General features: G+C 37.4%; 1 protein-coding gene across 1 annotated transcript in view; it reads right to left on the bottom strand.

Annotated features, from left to right (window-relative positions):
- The window catches only part of CFAP44 (cilia and flagella associated protein 44), a 142156-nt gene that overhangs the window by 57616 nt on the left and 61143 nt on the right, over positions 1-23397 (bottom strand). The window contains exons 17-19 of the mRNA XM_043874030.1: positions 22551-22793; positions 5879-6024; positions 5014-5284 (exon numbers count right to left, since the gene is read on the bottom strand). Of these exons, the coding sequence (XP_043729965.1) occupies positions 5014-5284; positions 5879-6024; positions 22551-22793 (660 nt within the window). The remainder of the gene's footprint in view (positions 1-5013; positions 5285-5878; positions 6025-22550; positions 22794-23397) is intronic.

Below are 23397 nucleotides of genomic sequence, written 5' to 3'. Positions count from 1 at the left end.
GAAATCGAAACTGTAATCAAAAATCTTCCAGCAAACAAAAGCCCAGGACCAGATGGCTTCACAGATGAATTCTACCAAAAATTTAGAGAAGAGCTAACACCTATCTTACTCAAACTCTTCCAGAAAATTGCAGAGGAAGGTAAGCTTCCAAACTCATTCTATGAGGCCACCATCACCCTAATTCCAAAACCAGACAAAGATGCCACAAAAAAAGAAAACTACAGGCCAATATCACTGATGAACATAGATGCAAAAATCCTTAACAAAATTCTAGCAAACAGAATCCAACAACATATTAAAAAAATCATACACCATGACCAAGTGGGCTTTATCCCAGGAATGCAAGGATTCTTTAATATCCGCAAATCAATCAATGTAATACACCACATTAACAAATTGAAAGATAAAAACCATATGATTATCTCAGTAGATGCAGAGAAAGCCTTTGACAAAATTCAACACTCATTTATGATTAAAACTCTCCAAAAAGCAGGAATAGAAGGAACACACCTCAACATAATAAAAGCTATATATGACAAACCCACAGCAAGCATCACCCTCAATGGTGAAAAATTGAAAGCATTTCCCCTGAAATCAGGAACAAGACAAGGATGCCCACTCTCACCACTACTATTCAACATAGTGTTGGAAGTTTTGGCCACAGCAATCAGAGCAGAAAAAGAAGTAAAAGGAATCCAGATGGGAAAAGAAGAAGTGAAATTCTCGCTGTTTGCAGATGACATGATCCTCTACATAGAAAACCCTAAAGACTCTACCAGAAAATTACTAGAGCTAATCAATGAATATAGTAAAGTTGCAGGATATAAAATTAACACACAGAAATCCCTTGCATTCCTATATACTAACAATGAAAAAACAGAAAGAGTAATTAAGGAAACAATACCATTCACCATTGCAACAAAAAGAATAAAATACTTAGGAGTATATCTACCTAAAGAAACAAAAGACCTATACACAGAAGACTATAAAACACTGATGAAAGAAATCAAAGAGGACACAAACAGATGGAGAAACATACCGTGTTCATGGATTGGAAGAATCAATATTGTCAAAATGGCGATTCTACCCAAAGCAATCTATAGATTCAATGCAATCCCTATCAAGCTACCAACAGTATTTTTCACAGAACTAGACCAAAGAATTTCACAATTTGTATGGAAATACAAAAAACCTCAACTAGCCAAAGTAATCTTGAGAAAGAAGAATGGAACTGGAGGAATCAACCTGCCTGACTTCAGACTCTACTACAAAGCCACAGTCATCAAGACAGTATGGTACTGGCACAAAGACAGAAATATAGATCAATGGAACAGAATAGAAAGCCCAGAGATAAATCCATGCACCTATGGACACCTTATCTTTGACAAAGGAGGCAAGGATACACAATGGAAAAAAGACAACCTCTTTAACAAGTGGTGCTGGGAAAACTGGTCAACCACTTGTAAAAGAATGAAACTAGAACACTTTCTAACACCATACACAAAAATAAACTCAAAATGGATTAAAGATCTAAACGTAAGACCAGAAACTATAAAACTCCTAGAGGAGAACATAGGCAAAACACTCTCCGACATAAATCACAGCAAGATCCTCTATGACCCACCTCCCAGAATATTGGAAATAAAAGCAAAACTAAACAAATGGGACCTAATGAAACTTAAAAGCTTTTGCACTACAAAGGAAACTATAAGTAAGGTGAAAAGACAGCCATCAGATTGGGAGAAAATAATAGCAAATGAAGAAACAGACAAAGGATTAATCTCAAAAATATACAAGCAACTCCTGAAGCTCAATTCCAGAAAAATCAATGACCCAATCAAAAAATGGGCCAAAGAACTAAACAGACATTTCTCCAAAGAAGACATACAGATGGCTAACAAACACATGAAAAGATGCTCAACATCACTCATTATCAGAGAAATGCAAATCAAAACCACAATGAGGTACCATTACACGCCAGTCAGGATGGCTGCTATCCAAAAGTCTACAAGCAATACATGCTGGAGAGGATGTGGAGAAAAGGGAACCCTCTTACACTGTTGGTGGGAATGCAAACTAGTACAGCCACTATGGAAAACAGTGTGGGGATTTCTTAAAAAACTGGAAATAGAACTGCCATATGACCCAGCAATCCCACTTCTGGGCATACACACTGAGGAAACCAGATCTGAAAGAGACACGTGCACCCCAATGTTCATCGCAGCACTGTTTATAATAGCCAGGACATGGAAGCAACCTAGATGCCCATCAGCAGATGAATGGATAAGGAAGCTGTGGTAAATATACACCATGGAATATTACTCAGCCGTTAAAAAGAATTCATTTGAACCAGTCCTAATGAGATGGATGAAACTGGAGCCCATTATACAGAGTGAAGTAAGCCAGAAGGATAAAGAACATTACAGCATACTAACACATATATATGGAATTTAGAAAGATGGTAACGATAACCCTATATGCAAAACAGAAAAAGAGACACAGAAATACAGAACAGACTTTTGAACTCTGTGGGAGAAGGTGAGGGTGGGATATTTCAAAAGAACAGCATGTATACTATCTATGGTGAAACAGATCACCAGCCCAGGTGGGATGCATGAGACAAGTGCTCGGGCTTGGTGCACTGGGAAGACCCAGAGGAATCGGGTGGAAAGGGAGGTGGGAGGGGGGATCGGGATGGGGAATACGTGTAAATCTATGGCTGATTCATATCAATGTATGACAAAACCCACTGCAATGTTGTGAAGTAATTAGCCTCCAACTAATAAAAAAAAAAAAAATGTCTTGGGGTGCTGAAGAGGATTTATGACCCAGTGAATGAAACAAAAAGTCCTAGTTTTCTAGCTAACCAGTTCTTAAGTAAAATTGAACTTATATTCTACTCTCTTCCATACCACATAGGTCTTTGTTTTGCTGTCATTTGTTGTAAAGAAATAATGATTCTCTTTTGATCAAGTTGGTTTTTTAAGTGCTAGTCTTGATACACATAAAATATAAATTACATTTATATAAGACAAGATCCATGACTTTCATAAAGTGAAGTTATAAGTCATGACTAATGTCAGAGACAAGGGATAGCTAATACATTTTAGTTACCACTAATCACTTAGGACAGAACTTGACTGAACTTTGTTTTTTTTATTTCTCAGAGCTAAGCCCCTTGCTTCTCCCGTATCAGTTGCAATTTGCAAGACTTGATACTAATAACAGCCAACCATCTCCTGACATCTGCTGTTTACAGCAAATAAGTTAAACAGATGTGCTTCCAAAGAGTTCCAAAACACCGATTGTTCTCAATTCTGACTGCACTCTAAAACCGCTGGGGCTGGGGAAGGGACAAGTTTTTGAAAATACAGATGGTCTCTGACTTATGATGGTCAACTTAACGACTATTTGACTTTATGATGGTGCAAAAGCAATATGCATTTGGTAGAAAGCATACTTCAAGTTTGGAATTTTAACCTTTTCCTGGCAAAGGACATGCAGTACATCCTCCCTCAAAATGCTGGCAGCTGCTGCAGCCACACAACCACAAGGGTAAAGAACTGGTACCCTCACCACTGGCTGTACCCACAAAACCATTATGTTCACTTCAGTACAGTATTCAACAAATTATATGATATAGTCAACACTTTATTATAAAATAGGCTTTGCAGTAGATGATTTTGCCCAACTGTACACCAATGTAAGTGTTCTAAGCACGTTTAAGTTAGGCTAGGCTAAGCTGTGATATTAAGTAGCTTAGATGTATTAAATGCATTTTCAACCTAAGATATTTTCAATTTATGATGGGATTATCAGGACACAACCCCATTGCATCATAGGTTGAAGAAGATCTGTACTAATGCCTGGGACTCACTTTCTGAGATTCTGACCTAATTGCTCTTGGGTGGGGCTCAGGCGTCAATGCTTTTAAGAGCTCCTCAGTTATTCTAAAATATGTTAAGAACCTCAGACTGGTGCAGAGCTTAATTTTTGTACTTTGCACACTCTATTCTGTCTGATTTTGCCTTCTTAGAGGCTGCTTCAGCGACTTAAACACTAATTGCAGTCACAAATAAAAGGAGATCATTATAAAAATGTGGAATGGATTTTTTCTATTCAGTATGGGTTTCCATGGAGAGTTGGTACTAAGTAGAAGGATAAAGATTTTCTTCTTGTTCATCTATTTTGTCTTCTGGAAAATTTCTCTTGCTGAGCTGGATCTCTTTAGACAACAGTTCATTCTCCAAATTTTGCTGCAGTTAATAGAAATGAAAATTTACCTGCTCAAATCTTCCCTTACCTTCTCTGCATGTTCTTTTGAAATGGGTTACCTGTTAAATAGGAAGCTGATGTGTTCACAGGAGTTTTACCTTTGGTCGAATACAATTCATTCTTTACAAGCAATTGTAACAGTTATTAGTGATTTTAGCCAAAGGAATCACTTTGATAACAGAAAATTTAGGTCTTGTGATAGGGTAAAGGGATATAATTTGGGGATCCAAACCTTTAATCTTCTTTACAAAGTCAGTAATGTATTCTTTTTAAGAATACAATAATTTGACTGAGTCTTTGATAACACTGTCACATTCTAATAGTAAAGACGATAATACTTTTACAATCCCTTTCAGAAGTACAAATTATGGTATACATCCCACATGTGCCTCTTCAATAAGTGAATGAATAAATAGAAAGCAAAATATATCTGAAAAAAAAACTGTGCATCCTGAAAACAAAACTTTGCAAAGTGATGGAGACAGAAGAATTAACAGTCTTTTTACTTGAGGGACTTCTATACCTTTAAATAATAAATCAAATGACTAAAGTAATAAGGTGAATTCAGTATCTTTAGTATTTGATCACAGAGACACCAGAAAGGCCAAATTATAATACTGGTAGGAAGATTAGACTGTAAGGTATTTATATCCAAATTCATCTTTAAGTGAATGTGAACATTTTAACACCAAAACATTAAAGCAAAGTTGTTGTTACTGTTATTAGTCAGTTACATACCCTGGGAGATGGCACTTTGGCTTTCACAACTTTCTTTAACTCAAACTCAGAAAAAATGTTGAAAACAAAGATATTACTATCTGCTCCAGCAGTCACAAAGAAGCGGTCATCAAAGCTAGTAGAGATGGCATTAACACGTCCATAATTATTGTCATGCATATTGAAGTGCCAATAGTCCTCCATGCTGGTCAATGAAGGATCATTCTTACTTAGGATATATACTCGAATCGCTCCATTTTGCATTCCACAAAACATCATTTCTTGGTTAATACTATGAAACACAAGGAAAGTACATTGTTCTTCATATTAATCTGAAAATGTTCAATTTTAAATTAATCGACAAACAGCTAAAGTTTTAACAACAAAGATGTTATGGAGTAAATTGTGTCCCCACAAAATTCAGATGCTGAAGCCCTAAAAAACTATGGCAGCTCTAGTAAACTAATACAAAAGGGTAGAAGGACAAAAAGACAATTTGAAATCTGGAGCTATTATATTTAGTCTTTAAAAGAATGATCAGCATATATGCTTAATTCTCAATTATTCAATTTGTGATTTCTCCAGAACCATTGTAATGTGGAACTTTTGTTATCTGACCATGCAGTAGCATCCTCCTAAGTAACAAAAAGAAAATTGATACAATTCAGTTGTGTAATAAGTTCCGACAGAATGTTTGATACAAGGGTTGAAGTAGTTTCAGGATTAGCTTTGACTCTACTTTAGTCATTTGATTTAACTAAAAATTAAAAAATTGAGTATTCCTCCATTTGGACAGATCTTTAGAAATGGTAATACTCATGATGGAAAAAACAGACAATAATGGGATGCAGTTTTTTTTTTTTAAGAATTCTGAAATTCTGGTCACCTGAAAGTGATAGTTGTGATGGGATTATCCTCTGTATCCTCAAGAAGACGGAAATCAAAAGGTTCATCTTTCCTTACTGTGTTATCACTGCTTTTGTCATCTGGAGGGAATTCACAGTGATATAGAAAACCAGAATCATAGCCACCCTAAAAAAGAGTGAAACAACATAGAAGATAGTACCTGAACATAAGACACATGTGACCACATGAGGAGTTTTTGATAATTTCAAATTTTAACACATACAAGAGATGTCTTAAAACATGTATTTTATATAATTTCTATGATTATAGATAAGTTTTATAAAGCATGTCTATTATTCATTTATATTCAGCCATACAATTATAAAAATAAAATATCTTACAATGATTTGTTCCCACTTAAAACACAAGAGAGATATCACTTCTATCTACATACTGAATTCCATTTTATTTCAAGGATTATTCAGTATAAGTAGTATTTAATAATAGAGTTTTGTAGATCATGGTTTTCAGAGCTTCCAGTCTAGGACATTTTTTTTTTTCTCCCTAAGGCAATTGCTAATCTTGAAAAAGGCAGCTGAGAAATTAAGAAACTGAGCAATCTGTAGTCTCATGGGCTTAGAAAAAGGCAAAGAATTCCCAGGGTCCTCCAAGAAGAAGGAGCCATTGTAAACACACCTTCCACTAGGCTTTCCATTGCAATCCCACATGTATGAATAAACTAGAAACAGACTGGTCCTCACAGAAAGTAAAACCTAATTTCAAGTCATCTCAGTCACTGACTGGATGAAACTGACCTAGGGTTTCTAGTTGCTTTCCAGAACTGAAAATAAATTTCCAGGCAATAATAGCAATATACACAGACTCAAGTTGACGCTACAGTTTTTTCACAAAGTCTAGCATTCAATTAAAGAGAAAGAAAAAAAGCAACTAAGTGTATTAACAAAGTCTTGACTGAAAATCAAGAGATAAAAACAGATCCAAGAAATAAAATTATAAGAAATATTGATAGAGGTGTTTCCAAAATGGACTCCAAAACAACTATGATTAATATATTTAAGGACTTTTGAAGGCAGAAAATTTTAGAAGTCAACTAGGATCTATAAAAAAGTAGATAGTGGGAAAAATGAAAATTCTAGAACTGAAAAATAAAATGACAGAAATTAGAATTCAATAGACTGGTTTAAAAACAATTAGACACAGCCAAAGCTAGAGTTATGAAACTGAAACAGAATCAGAAAAAATAGACTAAGGCAGGAGAGAGAAGATAAAGATGTAATTTTTTTTTAAAAAGGAGTGTAAGATCTGTATGAGGCATAATGATAAGGATTAATTTATACAAATTTGGAATTCCACAAGACCAATAATATGGACTAGAAACAGTATTGTGGTTTATAAATGTCTGAGACTTTTCTAAAACTGAATAAAATGCATTAAAGTACAAGAAATGCCAATTACCCACAAGCAAGATATATGAAGAATTTATACCTTTTAACATGAATTTCATAAAACTCCTAGAAGAGAGCATAGGCAAAACATTCGTTGACATAAATGATACCAATGTTTTCTTAGGTCAGTCTCCCAATACAATAGAAGAAAAAAATAATAATAATAATGATGAAAACAAATGGAACCTAATCAAACTCACAAGCTTTTGCACAGCAAAGGAAACCATATAAAAAACAACAACAACAAAAAGTCAGCCTATGAACTCCTGAAGCTCAACTCCAGAAAAATCAATGACCCAATCAAAAAATGGGCCAAAGAACTAAACAGACATTTCTCCAAAGAAGACATACAGATGGCTAACAAACACATGAAAAGATGCTCAACATCACTCATTATTAGAGAAATGCAAATCAAAACCACAATGAGGTACCATTACACGCCAGTCAGGATGGCTGCTATCCAAAAGTCTACAAGCAATACATGCTGGAGAGGATGTGGAGAAAAGGGAACCCTCTTACACTGTTGGTGGGAATGCAAACTAGTACAGCCACTATGGAAAACAGTGTGGGGATTTCTTAAAAAACTGGAAATAGAACTGCCATATGACCCAGCAATCCCACTTCTGGGCATACACACTGAGGAAACCAGATCTGAAAGAGACACGTGCACCCCAATGTTCATCGCAGCACTGTTTATAATAGCCAGGACATGGAAGCAACCTAGATGCCCATCAGCAGATGAATGGATAAGGAAGCTGTGGTACATATACACCATGGAATATTACTCAGCCGTTAAAAAGAATTCATTTGAATCAGTTCTAATGAGATGGATGAAACTGGAGCCCATTATACAGAGTGAAGTAAGCCAGAAGGATAAAGAACATTACAGCATACTAACACATATATATGGAATTTAGAAAGATGGTAATGATAACCCTATATGCAAAACAGAAAAAGAGACACAGATGTACAGAACAGACTTTTGAACTCTGTGGGAGAAGGTGAGGGTGGGATGTTTCGAAAGAACAGCATGTATATTATCTATGGTTAAAAAAATCACCAGCCCAGGTGGGATGCATGAGACAAGTGCTCGGGCCTGGTGCACTGGGAAGACCCAGAGGAATCGGGTGGAAAGGGAGGTGGGAGGGGGGATCGGGATGGGGAATACGTGTAACTCTATGGCTGATTCATATCAATGTATGACAAAACCCACTGAAATGTTGTAAAGTAATTAGCCTCCAACTAATAAAAAAAAAAAAAAAAAAAGTCAGCCTATGGAATAGGAGAAAATATTTGCAAACAATGTGACAGACAGGGGCTTCCTCTCCAAAATATACAAATAGCTCATACAACTTCACACAGGAAAACAAACAACCCAATCAAAAAATGGGCAGAAGACTTCAATAGACATTTCGGCAAAGAAGACACATATATAGATGGCCAGCAGGCACATGAAAAGATGCTTAATATCACTAATTCAGTTCAGTTCAGTTCGGTTCAGTCGTTCAGTCATGTCCGACTCTTTGTGACCCCATGAATCGCAGCACGCCAGGTATCTCTGTCCATCACCAACTCCTGGAGTTTACTCAAACTCATGCCCATCGAGTCAGTGATGCCATCCAGCCATCTCATCCTCTGTCGTCCCCTTCTCCTCCTGCCCCCAATCCCTGCCAGCATCAGGGTCTTTTCCAATGAGTCAACTCTTCACATGAGGTGGCCAAAGTACTGGAGTTTCAGCTTCAGCATCAGTCCTTCCAATGAACACCCAGGACTGAACTCCTTTAGGATGGACTGGTTGGGTCTCCTTGCACTCCAAGGGACTCTCAAGAGTCCTCTCCAACACCATAGTTCAAAAGCATCAATTTTTTGGCGCTCAGCTTTCCTCACAGTCCAACTCTCACATCCATGCATGACCACTGGAAAAACCATAGCCTTGACCAGACGGACCTTTGTTGGCAAAGTAATGTCTCTGCTTTTTAATATGCTATCTAGGTTGGTCACAACTTTCCTTCCAAAGAGTAAGCATCTTTTAATTTCATGGCTGCAATCACCATCTGAGAAATGCAAATCAAAACTACAATGAAAACTAAAAATAGAATTGCTGTATGATTCAACAATCCCACTCTTGGGCATATATCCAGACAAAACCATCATTCAAAAAGATACATGCAACCTTATGCTCATAGCAGCACTATTCAATAGCCAAAACATGGAAACAACCTAAATGCCCATTGACAGATGGATGTATAAAGATGATGTAGTACATATGTACAACAGAATGCTACTCAGCCATAAAAAAAAAGAAATAATGCCATCTGCAGCAACACGGATGCAACTAGGGCTTATGATACTAAGTGACATTAAGTCAAAAAGAGAGAAACAAATACCATGCTATATCACTAATATGCAGAATCTAAAATATGACACAAATGAACCTATCTACAAAACAGAAACAGACTCACAGAGATAGAGAACATATTTGTGGTTGCCAAAAGGATGGGGGAGGGAAGGGCTGAGAGTGTAGGATTAGCAGATGTAAACTATTACATATAGATGGATAAACAAACATGGTCCTACTTCATAGCACAAGGAGCTATATTCAATATCCTGTGATAAACCATAATAGCAAATAATTTTTTTAAAAAAGGAATATCTATATGTATATAACCAAGTCATTTTGCTGTATAGCCAGAGATTGGGACAATATTGTAAATCAACTTTACATCAGTAAAAAAAATAAAGAATTTACACATTTTAACACAAAATATTCAAAGCAATGAGAAAAAAAGATGCATAAGGTTACAAAGAAATAATAATAAAAAGATATAAATGGTAGAATGGAAGACAAAAGATGATAATATAGTTTTGAAAAGAAAATATACAGAAGAAATAAAAAAACTTAAAGGCAAAATAGGCACAATAAGGCAAAAACAAAACCCAAACTCATATATACATATATATATATGTGTGTATATAAATAATTTTACAATGAGGTGTGGGGGAGGATACACAGCATTAAATGCCCAAAGATCTTTTTTCTCTAGAGCTAGTAAAAGAATAAATTTATGTGAAATTATGGGTTTCAAAGGTGGTGCTAGTGGCAAAGAACCCACCTGCCAATGCAGGAGACATAAGAGACACAGGTTCAATCCCTGGTTTGGGAAGGTGCCCTGGAGAAGGGAATAGCAACCCACTCTGGTATTCTTGCCTGGAGAACCCCATGAGCAAAGGAACCTGGAGGGCTATGGTACAGTTCAATTCAGTCACTCAGTCGTGTCTGACTCTTTGCAACCCATGGACTGTAGCATGTCAGGCTTCCTTGTCCATCACCAACTCCCGGAGCTTGCTCAAACTCATGTCCATCGAGTCGGTGATGCCATCCAACCATCTTATCCTCTGTCATCCCCTTCTCCTCCCACCTTCAATCATTCCCAGCATTAGAGTCTTTTCCAATGAGTCAGTTCTTTGCATCAGGTGGCCAAAGTATTAGAGTTTCAGCTTCAGCATCAGTCCTTCCAATGAATATTCAGGACTGATTTCCTCCAGGATAGACTAGTTTCATCTCCTTGCAGCCTATGGGCCTCTCAAGAGTCTTCTCTAACACTATAGTTCAAAAAGCACCAATTCTTCAGTGCTCAGCTTTCTTTCTAGTCCAACTCTCATATTCATACATGACTACTGGAAAAAACATAGCTTTGACTAGATGGACCTTTGTCAGCAAAGTAATGTCTCTGCTTTTTAATATGCTATCTAGGTTGGTCATAGCTTTTCTTCCAAGGAGCAAGCGTCTTTTGATTTCATGGCTATGGTACATAGGACCACAAAGAGTCAGACAGGACTGAAGCAACTGAGCATGCATATTAAAATAAGGGTATATATTATGATCTTTAGAATCACATATAATACATAATATATATTATATTTATATAATATTATATATAATAAATAATAATATATATTATATAATATATAATTTATATATATATAAAAGAATTTAATAGAGGAGGAAAATTGGGGGGGACTACCTAATCATCTGATAGAAGGTAAAAAGGGGAACATATAACTGGAATTGGTGTGATAAATAGAAATAACAGGACAGTAGATTTAATCTAAAATATATTAGTCACGACATTAAATGTAAATGGACACAGCATTCTATTAAAGATTTTACTACAGGATTAAAAAGAAAAAGTCTAACTTTGTGCTGCTTACAAAAGATATACTTCGAAATAAGAATATCAAATATAAAGGAAAAAGAAGAATCATCAACAGCTCTGAGTTTTGGCTTAGAAACTGGGTGGATGGTTGTTCCATTTATTGAGATGGAGATGGAGCAAGTTTGCATAGAGCAAGTGCGATTTTTAAAGTTCTATTTTGGACATATTCATTTTGAGGTGACAAATAGAGATGTCAAGTTGGATGTTCAAGGCTGAATATGAGAGGAGAGGTCAAGACTAGAGATAAACATGAGATTTGCTGACATATAATTGATATTTAAAGCCATGGGACTAGATGAAAGCATCTAGCAAGAAGGAGGCTGCCCAAGAACTCAAACATCTTCAAGTTCTTCAAAGTAAAAAGCTAGTTCAACAAATAAGAAGCCAGCAAGAGAAGCTAAAAAGGAGTGACCTGGCCAGCAGAAAGTTGTGTCATGGAAGCCAGGCCCCCCAAAAAATGCTTTAAGAAAGACAGAAGGTCAACTCTGTCACATGCTTCTGAGAGGCCAAATGGACAGAGAAGTGGCCACTGAGCTTTACAGTATGGAAATCTTTGATGATGTGAAATAGTGAAGATAAAAACCCAACTGGAATGAGTTAAAGACCAAATAGGAGATGAAGAAATGAAGCCAATGGTTACACACAACTCTTTCAAGAAGTTTTCCTATAAAGGAGCAATGGATGAGAAGAAAGGATGTTAAAGAAAAAATTTAAAGTTGATAAGTACTAGGAGCATGTTTATGTGCTGATGATAAGAAGTGAGTAAACAGAGAGAGGATGAAGATACAGGAGACCAGCTCATTTATTTCAGAAGTAAAACCTTTGAGAATGTGAGAAGGGATGGGATCAAGAGGCCATTTGGAATAGTGTCCTTGGAAAGATGTAACAGACGATTCACCAGTTGTTAACAGTAGCAGACAAACTTGTATGGATCCCCACAGAACATGAGATCTAAGACAAGATAAGGAAATTCCATCAGATTGTTTTTATTTCCTCAGTGAAATGTGAGATGGGAATAACCTGGCAGTCCAGTGGTTAGGACTCAGTGCTTTCACCACGACGGCCTGTGTTAAATTCCTGACAGGGGATCTAAGATCCCGAAAGCCACACAGCACAAACAAAAAAAAACAAAACAGAAACAAAAAGAAAAGAAAATGTGAGGTTAGGTTATGACTAGAAATTGAGGGAAAGTGAAAATGACTGATGGGAGAAGAATTAGTGATCATTTGGAAAGTGAGAAAGTGGAACCAGCCTACAGTGTGAGCACTCTGAGATATGAGAACTATGGTCGTGGTTTCAAAACAAGGCTGGTTTTCTACAGCATCTGTGTGGTACAGGCACAGAGCTGGCAAATGAATCAAACAGGGTTAGTATCACTGTCTCTGAACTATACCTTAACCTTGTTTGCTGGTGTAGTTTAATGGTTAAGAGCTTGGACCCAACTGCCTGAGTCCAGATCCTGTTCCACCTCTAATTATATGACTGCAAATAAGTTACCTAACCTCTCCCTGCCATGGATTTTTTTTAATGTAAAATGCAAATTATTAAGAGCACTTATTTTATAAGGTGGTCACTTAGAATGGTGCCTGGTATGGAATAATCAGGTTTCCAGATTTTTCAAATAAAAAACAGAATGAATATTAAATGAACTTATCATGGCAAACATTTTATGATACATGCAAATCAAATCACTATGCTATGTACCTTAAATTATACAGTGCTGCATGTTAATTATATCTCAGTAAAACTAGGTAAAAAAACTTTAAATCCAGGGTGCATGGCTAAATTTGAATTTCAGATAATCAGCAAGTTTATCTTTAGTACAAGCATGTCCCATGTAATATCTGGCAACTCTAAAGCTAATAAGCATTAAATATGTTTGTTAGATAATTAGTAACTTTTGCATGTTTCAAGACACTAGAACTCTATTCTACTACAGTTGTTTGTGTACCTCTCTCCCTCATGATATGAGGAAGTTTCCCGAGGGCAGGACCATGTCCTATTTATCTTTACCCCTTGAACCCCACACAACAGAATCCATCAATAATTATTTTATAAAGCACAGAAGACAAAGGGTCAAGGTGCTAATACATGGAATCCTAAGGTGCCTTCATCCCTATTTTCCATCCTTATTGCTGCTTGCCTCCTTAGAAATTGCTATCAAAGATATATTTCTAAGAAATGTTGGTGAGGAGTCGCATGAACTCTCATCACTCCTAACAACAACAGGCCTTAGCTAGGCAGTCCTCTGGCCTGGCCAAGGATTTGAGACCACTCACGAACTAGTGGTAATCTTTCACATATATTTCTTTTTTTTAATATAAATTTATTTATTTTAATTGGAGGCTAATTACAATATTGTAGTGGTTTTGCCATACATTGACATATATCAGCCATGGATTTACATGTGTTCCCCATCCTGAGCCTCCCCCCCACCTCCCTCCCCATCCCATCCCTCTGAGTCATCCCAGTGCAACAGCCCTGAGCACCCTGTCTCATGCATTGAACCTGGACTGGCGATTTGTTTCACATATGATAATACACACGTTTCAATGCCGTTCTCCCAAATCATCCCACTCTCCCCCTCTCCCACAGAGTCCAAAAGACTGTTCTATACATCTGTGCCTCTTTCACTGTCTCGCATATAGGGTTATCGTTACCATCTTTCTAAATTCCATATATATGTGTTAGTATACTGTATTGGTGTTTTTCTTTCTGGCTTACTTCACTCTGTATAATAGGCTCCAGTTTCATCCACCTCATTAGAACTGAATCAAATGTATTCTTTTTAATGGCTGAGTAATATTCCATGGTGTATATGTACCACAGCTTCCTTATCCATTTGTCTGCTGATGGGCATCTAGGTTATTTCCATGTCCTGGCTATTATAAACAGTGCTGTGATGAACGTGGGGTTATACGTGTCTCTTTCAAATCTGATTTCCTCAGTGTGTATGCCCAGAAGTGGGATTGCTGGGTCATATGGCAGTTCTATTTCCAGTTTTCTAAGGAATCTCCACACTGTTCTCCATAGTGGCTGTACTAGTTTGCATTCCCACCAACAGTGTAAGAGGGTTCCCTTTTCTCCACACCCTCTCCAGCATTTATTGCTTGTAGACTTTCAGATAGCAGCCATTCTGACTGGCGTGAAATGGTACCTCATCGTGGTTTTGATTTGCATTTCTCTGATAATGAGTGATTTTGAGCATCTTTTCATGTGTTTGTTAGCCATCTGTATGTCTTCTTTGGAGAAATGTCTGTTTAGTTCTTTGGCCCATTTTTTGATTGGGTCATTTATTTTTCTGGAATTGAGCTGCAAGAGTTGCTTGTATATTTTTGAGATTAATTCTTTGTCATTTGCTATTATTTTCCCCCATTCTGAAGGCTGTCTTTTCACCTTGCTTATAGTTTCCATCATTGTGCAAAAGCTTTTAAGTTTAACTAGGTCCCATTTGTTTTTGTTTTGTTTGTTTGTTTGTTTGTTTTTTGCCTTTATTTCAAATACTCTGGGAGGTGGGTCATAGAGGATCCTACTGTTATTTATGTCAGAGTGTTTTGCCTATGTTTTCCTCTAGGAGTTTTATATTTTCTGGTCTTACGTTTAGATCTTTAATCCATGTTGAGTTTATTTTTGTGTATGGTGTTAGAAAGTGTTCTAGTTTCATTCTTTTACAAGTGGTTGACCAGTTTTCCCAGCATCACTTGTTAAAGAGATTGTCTTTTCTCCATTGTATATCCTTGCCTCCTTTGTCGAAGATAAGGTATCCATAGGTGAGTGGATTTATCTCTGGGCTTTCTGTTTTGTTCCATTGATCTATATTTCTGTCTTTATGCCAGTACCATACTGTCTTGATGACTGTGGCTTTTTAGTACAGCCTGAAGTCAGACAGGTTGATTCCTCCAGTTCCATTCCTCTTTTTGAAGATTGCTTTGGCTATTCGAGGTTTTTTGTATTTCCATACAAATTGTAAAATTATTTGTTCTAGTTCCGCGAAAAATACCATTGGTAGCTTAATAAGGATTGCATTGAATCTATAGATTGCTTTGGGAGGTATACTCATTTTCATTATATTGATTCTTCCAATCCATGAACATGGTATATTTCTCCATGTATTTGTGTCCTCTTTGATTTCTTTCATCAATGTTTTATAGTTTTCTATATATAGGTCTTTTGTTTCTTTAGGTAGGTGTATTCCTAAGTACATTATTCTTTTCGTTGCAATGGTGAATGGAATTGTTTCCTTAATTTCTCTGTTTTCTCATTGTTAGTGTATAGGAATGCAAGGGATTTCTGTGTGTTAATTTTATATCCTGCAACTTTAATATATTCATTGATTAGCTCTAGTAATTTTCTGGTGGAGTCTTTAGGGTTTTCTATGTAGAGGATCATGTTATCTGCAAACAGTGAGAGTTTCACTTCTTCTTTTCCAATCTGGATTCCTTTGATTTCTTTTTCTGCTCTGATTGCTATGGACAAAACTTCCAAAACTATGTTGAATAGTAGTGGTGAGAGTGGGCGCCCTTGTCTTGTTTCTGACTTTAGGGGAAATGCTTTCAATTTTTCACCATTGAGGATAATGTTTGCTGTGGCTTTGTCATATATAGCTTTTATTATGTTGAGGTATGTTCCTTCTATGCCTGCTTTCTGGAGGGTTATCACAAATGGATGTTGAATTTTGTTAAAGGCTTTCTCTGCATCTATTGAGATAATCATATGGTTTTTATCTTTCAATTTGTTAATGTGGTGTATTACATTGATTGATTTGTAGATATTGAAGAATTCTTGCATCCCTGGGATAAAGCCCAGTTGTTCATGATGTATGATCTTTTTAATATGTTGTTGGATTCTGTTTGCTAGAATTTTGTTAAGGATTTTTGCATCTATGTTCATCAGTGATATTGGCCTGTAGTTTTCTTTTTGTGTGTGTGTGGCATCTTTGTCTGATTTTGGTATTAGGGTGATGGTGACCTCGTAGAATGAGTTTGGAAGTTTACCTTCCTCTGCAATTCTGGAAGAGTTTGAGTAGGATAGGTGTTAGCTTTTCTCTAAATTTTTGGTAGAATTCATCTGTGAAGCCATCTGGTCCTGGGCTTTTGTTTGCTGGAAGATTTCTGATTACAGTATCAGTTTCTGTGCTTGTGGTGGGTCTGTTAAGATTTTCTACTTCTTCATGGTTCAGTTTTGGAAAGTTGTACTTTTCTAAGAATTTATCCATTTCTTCCAAATTGTCCATTTTATTGGCATATAGTTACTAATAGTAGTCTAATTACTACTAGTACTAGTAACTAGTATTACTAGTTACTAATAGTAGTCTCTTTGTATTTCTGTGTTGTCTGTTGTGATCTCTCCATTTTCATTTCTAATTTTGTTGTTTTGATTCTTCTCCCTTTGTTTCTTGATGAGTCTGGCTAATGGTTTGTCAATTTTATTTATCTTCTCAAAGAACCAGCTTTTGGCTTTATCGATTTTTGCTATGGTCTATTTTGTTTCTTTTGCATTTATTTCTGCCCTAATTTTTAAGATTTCCTTCCTTCTACTAACCCTGGGCTTCTTCATTTCTTCCTTTTCTAGTTGCTTTAGGTGTAGAGTTAGGTTATTTATTTGAATTTTTTCTTGTTTCTTGAGGTAAGCCTGTATTGCTGTGAACCTTCCCTGTAGCACTCTTTTACAGTGTCCCATAGGTTTTGGGTTGTTTTGTTTTCATTTTCATTCATTTCTATGCATATTTTGATTTCTTTTTTTTATTTCTTCTGTGATTTGTTGGTTATTCAGCAGCATGTTGTTCAGCCTCCATATGTTTGAATTTTTAATAGTTTTTCTCCTGTAATTGATGTCTAATCTTACTGCATTGTGGTCATAAAAGATGCTTGGAATGATTTCAATTTTTTTGAATTTACCAAGACTAGATTTATGGCCCAGGATGTGATCTATCCTGGAGAAGGTTCCATGTGCACTTGAGAAAAAGGTGAAATCCATTGCTTTGGGGCGAAATGTCCTATAGATATCAATTAGGTCTAACTGGTCTATTGTATCATTTAAAGTTTGTGTTTCCTTGTTAATTTTCTGTTTAGTTGATCTATCCGTAGGTGTGAGTTGGGTATTAAAGTCTCCCCCTGTTATTGTGCTATTGTTAATTTTCCCTTCCATACTTGTTAGCATTTGCCTTACATACTGTGGTGCTCCTATGTTGTGTGCATATATATTTATAATTGTTATATCTTCTTGTTGGATTGATCCTTTGATCGTTATGTAGCATCCTTCTTTGTCTCTGTTCACAGACTTTATTTTAAAGTCTATTTTATCTGATATGAGTATTGTTACACCTGCTTTCTTTTGGTCTCTATTTGCGAGGAATATCTTTTTTCAGCCCTTCACTTTCATTCTGTATGTGTCCCTTGTTTTGAGGTGGGTCTCTTGTAGACAACATATATAGGGGTCTTGTTTTTGTATCCATTCAGCCAGTCTTTGTCTTTTGGTTGGGGCATTCAACCCATTTACACTTAAGGTAATTATTGATAAGTATGATCCCATTGCCATTTACTTTGTTGTTTTGGGTTTGAGTTTATACACCCTTTCTGTGTTTCTTGTCTAGAGAAGATCCTTTAGCATTTGTTGGAGAGCTGATTTGGTGGTGCTGAATTCTCTCAGCTATTGCTTGTCTGTAAAGCTTTTGATTTCTCCTTCATATTTTAATGAGATCCTTGCTGGGTACAGTAATCTGGGCTGTAGGTTTTTCTCTTTCATCACTTTAAGTACGTCCTGCCATTCCCTTCTGGCCTGAAGAGTTTCTATTGAAAGATCAGCTGTTATCCTTATGGGAATCCCCTTGTGTGTTATTTGTTGTTTCTCCCTTGCTGCTTTTAATATTTGTTCTTTGTGTTTGATCTTTGCTAATTTGATTAATATGTGTCTTGGGGTGTTTCGCCTTGGGTTTATCCTGTTTGGGACTCTCCGGGTTTCTTGGACTTGTGTGACTTTTCCTTCCCCATTTTAAGGAAGTTTTCAACTATTATCTCATCAAGTATTTTCTCATGGTCTTTTTGTTTTCCTCTTCTGGGACTCTATGATTCGAATGTTGGGATGTTTAACATTGTCCCAGAGGTCTCTGAGGTTGTCCTCATTTCTTTTAATTGTTTTTTCCTCTCTGCTTCATTTATTTCTACCATTCTCTCTTCTACCTCACTTATCCTATCTTCTGCCTCCATTATTCTACTGTTGGTTCCCTCCCGAGTGCCTTTTATCTCATTTATTGCATTATTCATTATATATTGACTCTTTTTTATTTCTTCTAGGTCCTTGTTAAACATTTCTTGCATCTTCTCAATCCTTGTCTCCAGGCTATTTATCTGTAACTCCATTTTGTTTTCAAGATTTTGGATCATTTTCACTATCATTATTCTGAATTCTTTATCAGGTAGATTCCCTATCTCTTCCTCTTTGGTTTGGTTTGCTGGGCATTTATCCTGTTCCTTTACCTGCTGGGTATTTATCTGCCTTTTCATCTTGTTTATAATGCTGTGTTTGGGGTGGCTTTTCTGTATTCTGGCAGTTTGTGTTTCCTCTTTATTGTGGAGCTTCCTCACTGTGGGTGGGGTTGGACAGGTGGCTTGTCAAGGTTTCCAGGTTAGGGAAGCTTGTGTCGGTGTTCTTGTGGGTGGAACTGGATTTCTTCTCTCTGGAGTGCAATGAAGTGTCCAGTAGTGAGTTTTGAGATATCAGTGGGTTTGGTGTGACTTTGGGCAGCCTGTATTTTGAAGCTCAGGGCTATGTTCCTGTGTTGTTGGAGAATTTGCATGGTATATCCTGCTCTGGAACTTGTTGGCCCTTGGGTGGTGTTTGGTTTCAGTGTAGGTATGGAGGCTTTTGATGAGCTCTTATCGATTAATGTTCCCTGGAGTCAGGAGTTCTCTGGTGTTCTCAGGTTTTGGACTTAAGCCTCCTGCCTCTGGTTTTCAGTCTTATTCTTAAAGTAGCCTCAAGACTTCTCCATCTATACAGCACTGATGATAAAACATCTAGGTTAATGATGAAAAGTTTCTCCACAGTGAGGGACACCCGGAGAGGTACATAGTTACATAGAGAAGAGGGAGGAGGGAGATAGAGGTGACCAGGAGGAGAAGAGGGGGAATCAAAAGGAGACAGACAGATCCAGCCAGTAATCAGTTCCCTAAGTGTTCTCCACAATCCAGAACACACAAAGAGATTCACAGAGTTGGTAGAGAAGAGAAGGGGGAGGGAGGAGATAGAGGCGACCTTGTGGAGAAAAAGGAGAGTCAAAAGGGGGAGAGAGAAATCAAGCCAGTAATCTCGCTCCCAAGTAAAAATAGGTACTGAAGATTGGGTTCTTAAAAGTACTAAATTGGTAACAAATACCAAAAAGCAAAGACTAAAAATCTAGAGTAGAGGTTAGATTCTCAAAAATACAATATTAAAAAAACAAAACACTCACAAAAATTTTTTATATATATATATATATATAAGTTTTCTTTAGAAATGGGGACTTTTTTTTTTTTTGCAAGGTAATAGAAGGTTATAAGGAGAAGGCAATGGCACCCCACTCCAGTATTCTTGCCTGGAAAATCCCATGGACGGAGGAGCCTGGTAGGCTGCAATCCATGGGGTTGCGAAGAGTCAGACATAACTGAGTGACTTCACTTTCATTTTTCACTTTCATGCATTGGAGAAGGAAATGGCAACCCACTCCAGTATTCTTGCCTGGAGAATCCCAGGGACGGCAGAGCCTGGTGGGCTGCCATCTCTGGGGTCACACAAGAGTCGGACACGACTGAAGCGACTTAACAGCAGCAGCAGCAATAGGTTATAAAAATGAAAATTAAAGGAGTAATAGAGGACTTAAAATTTTTTTAAAAAATTTTAATTTAAAAAGTGATAATAAAAATATATCTAGGACTTTCTCTGGAGCTGTTGTGGACAGTGTGGGGTCAGTTCATTTTCAGATAGTTCCTTGATCCAGCTTATACTTCTCAAGATCTATAGGCCCTTCCTATGTAGTCGGAGCTAACTACAGGGTTTTACTCTATTGCACCTGTCACTTCCAAAGCGGTTCTGTTTATTTTAGCTTCTTCTGTTTGCTGGTCTCTTCAGTGTCTAATTTCCACCCTGACACAAGGGGACAGTGGTAGTCACTTTTTTAGGCTCACTTGTTCAGTCTGCTGTGGGGAGGGAGGAGCACTGCAAACAAATATCACTGGCGTGTGTGGGGAGTGCTCGCAGTATTTCAGCTGCACTGGGTTTGCCCCTGCTCACGGCGTGTGTGCTTTCATGGTCTACACTTCTCAGGCTCTAGGTTGCTCTGCCAGGAATTGTCTGAGGCGGCCCTGGATTGCGTGCACTTTCCAGGTCTAAGCCACTCAGGTTCAGGTTCTCAGGTACTCAACAAAGGCACAAACTTGGTTGGACCTGCGTTTTGTGCCCTTCCCAGATCTGAGCAGCTCAGGTGACCAGGTGCTTGGCAAGCACAGTCACCCCCAGGTGGGCGGTGCATCTTATCGCCTCCCCATCCCAGCAGCTCGGTTTTCTGGGTGTACAATGGGTGTGCCTTCTCAGGTGTGCCATGTGTCTCTTCTGGGGAGCTGATCTCTGGCTGCGACCCTCCCGGCAGACATCAACTGCCCAAAATCCCAAAAAGTCTTGGTCAGCAACAAAGCCTGCTTGCAGTTTGGTAGAGGATGCCTCTCTGGGGCCTCGATTGCCCCCTTCCAGCTCTGACTGCCCTCGCCTGCCTGTCTCCGGCAGAGGATGGGCTGGTCCACAGCTGGCTAACTCTACTCAGTCCTTTGTTCTGTGAGCAGGCCTGGCAGTGTCTTAGGTTAAGGCTTTTCACGGGATAGCCATCCCACAGTCTGGGTTGCTACCTTAAGTTAGTTACCTCAGATTGCCCTCGGGCCATTCAGGCCCGGTCCTTACCCCAAGCAATGCAGCCCTTGCCTCCCTGTCCAGCCCCTGCTTGCTAGTGGTGGATGCGAGCGTCTGTGCTGCTTCTCTGCTGGGAATTGCCATTAGGCACATAATCTGTGGGTTTTAATTATTTATTTATTCTTACTACTGGTTATGTTGCCCTCTGAGATTCCAAGGCTTGCCACAGACCCACCGGTGAGAGCGTTTCCTGGTGTTTGGAAACTTCTCTCTTTTTTAAGACTCCCTTCCTGGGATGGATCTCCATCCCTACCTCTTTTGTCTCTCTTTTTATCTTTTATATTTTGTCCTACCTCCTTTTGAAGACAATGGGCTGCCCTTCTGGGTGCCTGATGTCCTCTGCCAGCATTCAGAAGTTTTTTTGTGGAACTTGCTCAGTGTTCAAAGGTTCTTTTGATGAATTTGTGGGGGAGAAAGTGATCTCCCCATTCTATTCCTCCACCATCTTAGGACCACCCCCTTTCACATATATTTCTATGTGAATTTATGACAAATTTATTATATAGTGAAGGAAATCTTGCTTTGCAATAGATCAATAAAATATTTTATTAGAGTAGAAAATATGTATTTAGGAGATGTAATTGTCACACTATGGTAACATTCCCAGGTACCTGTCTCCCATTTTTCTGTGCTTCCTTATTAGCCAAGTATCAATTTCTTTGACGGTGGCACTGTGATCATCTATTAATAAAAACAGCCATTTACCCAGATTTCCATGTGGCTACATAGCATAGTTGTAGGTAATGAAAGGTAAGCAAGTCCAGTGGATTGTGCTGCTATCATTCTCAAAATTTTAAAATGACAGACTCACTTGGAAAACCTCTTAGCCCTTTGCCCTTCTATCTTTGATTCTTCTTCCCTTTGACCTTCTGAAACATGTGTGATTGTCATAGATAAAAGATATAGTAGACAGACATATAAAAGATTTTAAGATGATATAAAAACTAACACATTCATTTGTCAAAATCCAAGCCTTCAATAGTAGATAATAACTGAAGTCTTAGCACAGAGTCTTAGCAATTAAGAATGTGATAGAAAATAACACATATATTGGATTAGGACTGAGATAAAAATTTATTACATTATTACTCACCAAAGAAATCCAGAACTTTCCTGGCTCAGAGTAAAATCCACAGAGGATGTGACAGGCCGTTGAAGGAACAAAGATTTCAGGTAAGGGCTCTTCCTCCTCCTCCTCCTCCTCCTCCTCCTCTTCTCCCTGGAGTTCCTTTTCCACATCTTCACCCATCTCTGTTTCTAGCCTTTTCCTTCTTTCTTGCTTTTCCTTCTCCTTCAGCTCCTTTTGTTTCTTTCTCCTTTCAATTTCTATTAATCTCTTTAGCAAAAGATATGATGGGATTTAAGAAAAAAACTGTAATTCATTCATCCACACTATAATAAAAAAAATATAGAAGATAGAGCCCTAGGAAAATTCATAGCTCTAATACAACAAATGTCATTTAAAAATTATTATCAATTTGGTAAGAGAACAGACTTTGTATGATTTCAATACCTTTAGACCATGAAATTTTTGTACCTTGTTTTGTGTCCCTGGATATGTTCCAGAGTCTGCTAGTTTATAGTCTATGGGAACTTGAACAGAATTTGTATCCTACTACTGTGTGAAAATTGTATAAATCTTAATTATGTTGAATCGGTTCACAGTGCTTTCTGGGTCTACTGTATCCTTCTACTTCTCTATATATTCATTCTATTAATTTTTGAGAGTTTGATATTGACACTCCAACTAAAACTCTTATTTAAAAAAATAATTGTAATATATGGTAGAACTATATGTAACTTTGTTTTGTATTTTCCAAGTCTCCTGCAAATGTGTTACATACTTTCATAATTTAAAGATAAAATTTATTTTTAATTATTATCAATTTGGGAATATATCTTTATCATTAAATTTTTCAAATCATTGGAATGACTTTCTG

This window comes from Cervus elaphus, chromosome 19 (assembly GCF_910594005.1).
Source record: "Cervus elaphus chromosome 19, mCerEla1.1, whole genome shotgun sequence".
Lineage (NCBI taxonomy): Eukaryota > Metazoa > Chordata > Mammalia > Artiodactyla > Cervidae > Cervus > Cervus elaphus.
The sequence above is the reverse complement of the archived record's forward strand: the minus strand, read 5'-3'. Positions and strand labels throughout refer to the sequence as shown.